This window comes from Aptenodytes forsteri, unplaced genomic scaffold (assembly GCF_000699145.1).
Source record: "Aptenodytes forsteri isolate BGI_AS27 unplaced genomic scaffold, ASM69914v1 Scaffold376, whole genome shotgun sequence".
Taxonomy (NCBI): domain Eukaryota; kingdom Metazoa; phylum Chordata; class Aves; order Sphenisciformes; family Spheniscidae; genus Aptenodytes; species Aptenodytes forsteri.
The window spans coordinates 1,422,369-1,429,229 of NW_008796056.1; the positions used below are offsets into that span (position 1 = coordinate 1,422,369).

At 41.4% G+C, this 6,861-nt stretch overlaps 1 protein-coding gene across 1 annotated transcript in view; it reads left to right on the top strand.

The window, feature by feature from the left end:
• The first annotated feature begins 255 nt into the window (after positions 1–255).
• CHORDC1 (cysteine and histidine rich domain containing 1) overlaps positions 256–6,861 on the top strand; it is a 76,976-nt gene continuing 70,370 nt past the window's right edge. The window contains exon 1 of the mRNA XM_019473924.1: positions 256–413. Within this exon, the coding sequence (XP_019329469.1) occupies positions 256–413 (158 nt within the window). The remainder of the gene's footprint in view (positions 414–6,861) is intronic.

Below are 6,861 nucleotides of genomic sequence, written 5' to 3' on the forward strand. Positions count from 1 at the left end.
AGAAAATTACAGCTCAAGAGGAACAGAACAGGAAAATCTGAAGAGTTTTGCTTTATAAAATATATATACTTGTTCCAGGTTCAGCAGATAAAGAGACTAGACTGACTGAAAGTGTCTGAATAACGATGATAAGAGAAGTTTAATGATATGAATGTATCCCACAGTTTCTCTTTCTACCTTAGACTACCAAGCCAGAAAGATCAAGAAGAAAGGTTTAGTTTGAGCAACCAGAAGAACCATCAGAAGCTGGGAGTAATGGAGATGCCAGCTATCCAGATACCTGCTGAAAGAGGAATACAGCAGAACGTAGACTATCCAGTTCTTGAAATAAACTGGAGACAGGAAGCTGCGGGAATCGTCTTCTACAGTTTATGGCAGCAACAGGGAATTGATGATGTGAAAGTAGAGGGAGGGTAAGGTGGCACTGAGCATTGAACAATGGCATTCTTGTCTAAAGAAAGGAAGGAAGGAGAATAAAGACAATAGACTTCAAGCAAATAGCAAACTCGGAGAATTCATAACTCTGTGGGAAATAAGTCAAAGGGAAAAGACAGCTGTAGAATTAAAGCCACAGAAATTTAAGTTAGATGTCAGTGAAAGCTTCCTGACTATAAGGCTATTTAAGCATGAGGACAAATCATCTAGGGAGATCTTAGTCTCTCTGTCATGGGAGATTTTTAAGAGCAGCTCAGAGAATCATCTGTCAGGAAAGACACAGATATGGCTGATCCTTCCTCTGGAGTGGCCATGCCAGCCTTCCTAAATTCTCTCCCTATGATTTCTTTGATTTTTATGATCTGTGCTAATGAGCTTCCCCAAATCCTTCTTTGCCCTCTTTTTGCTGTGTTCTCCTTAGGGAATATGTCATGTGAAATAAAAATGTATTCCTTCACTGGAGTCTCTTTTGCTCTAAATTCAGCTGTTCTGAAATCAATAACAGTTAGACAGCAATAAAATCTTTCTGCCTTCCCTTCCTCAAATCAACCCTGTTTAAAGAAAAACGAGGGCTATTACACCACATATAAAATATCGATCTGAAACGTACTAAACCCACATAATAGGCGAGAAAAGCTGAGATTTCTGTTTTGAAAAGGTCTAGCAGAATTTATTTTTATTTTGTTATATAACACTCTTGTTTATTAGCATTTTATTTTTCGCTTGGAATATGGATGAGCAACCCTAAACTGATTTCCCGTAAAACAGAAAGCTGTCTGGGCGCCCCTATTGAATGGTCAGTTTTCATAGTAAAAAGAAATATTTAAAATGTACAGTGTGCTGCCAGGCGATGCCTCTTTGTAAACAACTCGTTCTCAGTCCTCAATCCATCTCCCTCAGTTTCAACAACTCTCACTAGAACTGGAATTTAGGTCATCATCATCATACCAGTCAGAGGGTGATTTTATTTGATCAGGAGGAAAAGCTGACAAGGATGACTGTCAAATGCATCCTGGCAAGTCTTGCAGAATTTGTAGCAGGCATTCTCACCTAGCATAAACCAAGGTATTCAGTGTGGCAATTCCTTCCCACAAAACTCTGTGTTTTCAAGTGTATTATTGTACATAAATGTCTCCATCTAGCAAAAACAAGATGGCAAACACACTATATTTAGCACTAACTCCAAAAATAAACTTAGTCAATGACTGTTCTGACCTCTAAATTTTAGGTGCTTGGCTCTGAAGTGGAATTTAATATTAAACAATCATTTGAAAAAGCATTAGAATAATTATGGGGGAGATCCCTGATCTCTCCTACCCTGAACAACTGCCCTACTTAATAAACTACACAGCCATGTTCATGCTCCTTTGCTTCACCAAGGCAATGAATCTTGAATTGTCTCCGAAAAGCACTCAGGAGGGATTGAATTTCTCTTTCCGATTTCCCTCCAACTCCTATGTGCGCTTGGGTAGGCAAAGAATTTCCCTGAGTGTTGGCAAGTGGGGAGCTGATGTCTGTCAAAAGGATAAGGGTCTTCTGCTTCCAAATACTGTTGTTTAAGAGGAAGCAAAAACTCTTTCTCAACTGAGTTTTAGAGGACAGCAGCAAACATCATTCCTCTTTGAATGGAGACTAATCTTACAGAAGTGTGCCAGACTTGTTCTGTTCCTGAGAAAATCCCTCAAGGGAGGCAGGCACAGGAGTGTCTGCTCTCGGGATCGCAGTCAAGCTTAAGCATGACAGAGAGGCCAAGCTGCTCTGCTACTGTCTGGGGTACATCAAAGTTAAAAAATTGAGACAGCTGCTGGGGTTACTTACCTTCAGAATTGGGTAGCAACATAGCAGGAGGTTTTGGGATTGAATTCTACTTCAAACCCACTTCAGGACTGGACTCTTAGATCCTTAAGCTGCAATCAGGACAGGACAGACAGCAGCAGATAAGCTAATCTTGACTTTTCTGGCTTCCGATCAGTTGAAATCGTTATCCATAGGACTCATTTTATGCTTTTGAGAGCTGAAATAACTGTTGTAGATGTTACATGGTGGGGAAAAGTCAACACTGTTTTGGCTCATGGTGGGTCAATTCACAGCCTCACTAACTCAGACTTTTGCTATTGGTTTTAATGGAGTGACTAAAACTTGGACTTATTTTGCAGGACTGACTGAGTTTCTTCCGCTCTAAGCAGAGGAATGCTACTTAAACATCTCTATGCTAGACAGAGATCTCAGCATGGTAGATCACAGTAAAAGTTTAGTTCCTAATCCTACAAAGACATACAACACAGTTAGCTTTAAGGATGTGAAGTGCTAAAGAAGTGCTACTCAGTTCTGACTGAGTTTTCCATTCTCTTCCGCGCTGCTAATTGCAATGAGATGGTCTCTTGAAGTCTTTATTATTCAGTTTTCTCATTTTAAAGTATGAACAGAATTTGTGAATTCATAGCTGTATTATCAGGATAAGTAAATTTTGTTGAGGCTAAACTTGTACTGAGATCTTTGCCTGGAAATTATCACATAAGAAAGGGTTGTCAGACTTGTAAGTATTAAAGTACATGTCCAGATTTTTAGAGATGATAGGTATTATCACTGGAAACCTGAAGTTATCAGAAACTTTCTTCCTCTCAAAAACACATGAGAAAGTTTTGGTCGTTGATTACCCTTCCTTGCATGTGGGTTTGCATTTCTGTATGTGCACGGTAATCCATAGTGCTTATGCATGCTCACGATCTTACAGATTTTTTTAGACTTACGGAGATGTATGTCTGAATACTGGTAAGCAGCACTGAGTCTTGGTAGATAATAAGCTTAATTTTCTTCTTCATCTGTTTTCGTTTTTCTCATTTTCCCTTGAGGGATTCATCCCTCATCTTATTATAACTTTGTGGCCATTTATTGCAAAGTTTTGGTACATTTCCTTAGTGGAATTCAGTTATTGCAACTTGTAAAGTGATATTTTTACATCCACCTTGTGACACTGACTTTTACAAAACCATCTAAACGACCATTGCTTTTAAAGGAAGCTGGGAAAAATATACTACAATAGCAGACTTTAGTTCTGGTTGAGGAAATTCTTTGACAAAGACAGAATGACTCCATTGTCTAGGGACTGAGTCCTCACCTGAGAGGAAAATCACCTCCTTGCTGTAATAATACTTTAATAGAAGTGACTGGCAGACAGCCCTCTGCCCCCTCTGCTCTCAGCGGCATATGCTGCCTCTCAGCTGAGAACCTGTGGGGCACGTCTTGCTCTTATGAGATTAACACATCTTTAAATACTTCATGTATAATGGCACAGATTCCATGGGAAAGACTGAAAGCTATTCAATCAAATCACTGATAAGAAGAGTGTCAAGGCAGTCCCAAGGAAGCAGAAGTTTGGACATCTTTAGGTAAATTCAGAAATGGAATCTATATCTGCCACATCCTGGAGAAAAACCCCAAGCTGCCAAGTATTAGATAAAAAAGGGGTTGCAGCAGCTTCTGCTGCTTTTATTTAGGACCAAACCCAGCGATTACGGTCTGCAAATTTCCTCACTGATGCCTCCTGCAGTCAGCCTGGAGGAATGCTGCACTGCTGAGCTGAATACAGTTTGTATAAATCACACCACAGTAGATTAAGACACCTAAAGTTTTTCAAAATATTTAGGCCCTTAAAGGTGAAGATAGACATCCGTCTGTGGGATTTTCACAAGTTCCTAGATGTCTAAATATAATTTGGACAATGCATAATTGGGAGTTTGGCACTTAATGTATTTGAAAATCTCACTGGGCTTTACTCATTTTACCCCAAAAGTCTAACTTTGAATTGACCTTTCAGCAAGCAGCGTTGTTTCTTCCCCTCTTCACCCCTGTTTTATACTGTCTTGGCTTTAGCAGTGTTGTGTGCTTCATTTATGCTGGAGCACAGAAGAGAAGAGTCATGTCTGAGGAATGTCTCTTTGGACACATATCTAGATTCTGCTTCCAGTTCAGGATTAATTCCAATAGCTCTGGTGCCACTGAGATCAAACCTCACTCTGTGCACAATTGGTGCTTGATATTTGTGATAAAGTCTCGATTCACCAGGTAGTAAATAGGCAAAATATATGTACACATCTACCGAGATGGAGTAACCCAAGAGGCTCAGCATCTCTGCAGTCCCTTTAATATTAAAAACACCAGAAGTATGCAGTTATGTGGTGATCCATTTGGGAGCTTACATGTGCTAAGATATATAGATTTAATATTTCACTTTGCAGAAATGGTTTATTTCCAGCAGTAAATACGATGTTTGTGAATGAGAATAGGCTATTTCAAACTGTTATAAGGCCACTGAATTATTGAATTATTACCCATCAGAGGGCAGTGTAATTTGTTACCTGTGTGATTCCAACACTCTGAATCAAAGTAATTACATTCATGGTGTCATTTAGTGAAATAATGCTGTGAAGGTGTCTATGAAGAGAGAGGCAATTGCTGAAAGGATTTTGTTGAAATAATAGCACCAATCCAATTGGTCCTCTTGCTTCATTCATTGTTACTTTATTATATGGCTAAATAGCTCATTCATGTGCTTTGCTGGAGTGAAAAATATGAGCTTTGGAAACGGTATCTATGGAGGAAAAAATGTACAGCTTCTGAGGGGAAAGCACCAAATAGTCATTTTTAGTATCACAAATGTGCAAATGGCAAATGGTAGATTAAATTTATAAAACAGAACACAAAGGCAGATTTTAATATCCTTTGAAAGTTCAGTGGCGAGATTCCACTAGTTTTGTCTAGTGCAAAGAACCGTTGGGAGATGTCTGGAGACTGTTTCAAACCACGGAGCAGTCACTTCCAAATCTCATGAACTAGGCTTCAGAAAAATATGAAATCGGTATAAAAAACCAAGGAGTTATTTTTAAGAATAAGCATTTTGGAGTTATTATTTTATGTGTGTCTGCAAACTGTAGGTACATATGTGTTCATGCATGTGAATATGAAGCGGTTTCTGTTGTGCTACTTTATCCACGTCTTACTCTTTAATGCATTTATTGCCATGACTTTTCTGTGAGGTAGGACAATCCTGCACTCCCTGGTTTGAGGAAACAAAGACAAAGAGCTGAAGGCATCTTACAGAAGCTAAATTTATGGCTTACATCCACTTTTTCTTAAGATTTACATTATTTTTTGTTTAAAATTTTTTATAAATTGTTGGGCATGATCACAACCCCCTTTAGGCATTTGGCTCCAGTGCAACTTAGCAACGAAGCTGGTGAAGGGTCTAGGGCACAAGTCTTATGAGGAGCGGCTGAGGGAACTGGGGTTGTTTAGCCTGGAGAAAAGGAGGCTCAGGGGAGACCTTATCGCTCTCTACAGCTACCTGAAAGGAGGTTGTAGCGAGGTGGGTGTCGGTCTCTTCTCCCAAGTAACTAGCGATAGGATGAGAGGAAATGGCCTCAAGTTGCGCCAGGGGAGGTTTAGATTGGACATGAGGAAAAATTTCTTCCCCGAAAGGGTTGTCAAGCATTGGACCAGGCTGCCCAGGGAAGTGGTTGAGTCCCCATCCCTGGAAGTATTTAAAAGCCGTGTAGATGTGGTGCTTAGGGACATGGTTTAGTGGTGGACTTCGCAGTGTTAGGTTTACGGTTGGACTCAATGATCTCAGAGGTCTTTTCCAACCTAAATAATTCTATGATTCTATGATTTCTGTGATTAAAGAAGCTGGGGAAACCATTGACTAGCCTAATGCTCCACTCCTGTGGACCTGCCTGCAGGATGTGGGTCTAATTTGCCAAGCTGGTGAAGGGGGATTGAAACTAGGGATGCTGGGGGAGGGGAACCTCAATCCATCCAACTCCTACCAGTTTGATGCCAGGGCCAGCAATAGATGCCCAGAGCCTGGAGAAGGAGCACAGGTCAGCAGGAGAGCGCCTGAAGAGCAGCACAAAGGAACTCCAGCCAGTAAGTCAGCTTCATCAGGGGCTCAACTTAAATGCCTCGATGCAAACGCACATAGCATGGGGAACAAACAAGAGGAGTTAGAGACGCGCGCACGCCTGCAGGGCTACAACCTTATTGGCATCACGGAGACGTGGTGGGATGGCTCCTATGATTGGAGTGTTGGGATGGAGGGATACAGGCTCTTTAGGAAGGGCAGGCAGGGGAGACGAGGAGGGGGTGTCACCCTCTATGTCAATGACCAGCTGGAGTGCACGGAGCTCTGCCTGGGGATGGATGAGGAGCCGACCAAGAGCTTATGGGTCAGAATTAAAGGGAAGGCAGGGACAGGTGACATTACAGCACCATACAGGCCACCTCACCAGGAAGACCGAGCAGATGAGGCCCTCTATAGCCAGATAGGAGCAGCCTCATGCTCAGAATCCCTGGTCCTCATGGGGGACTTCAACCACCCCGATATCTGTTGGAGGGACAACACGGCAGGGCATAAGCAGTCCGGGAGGT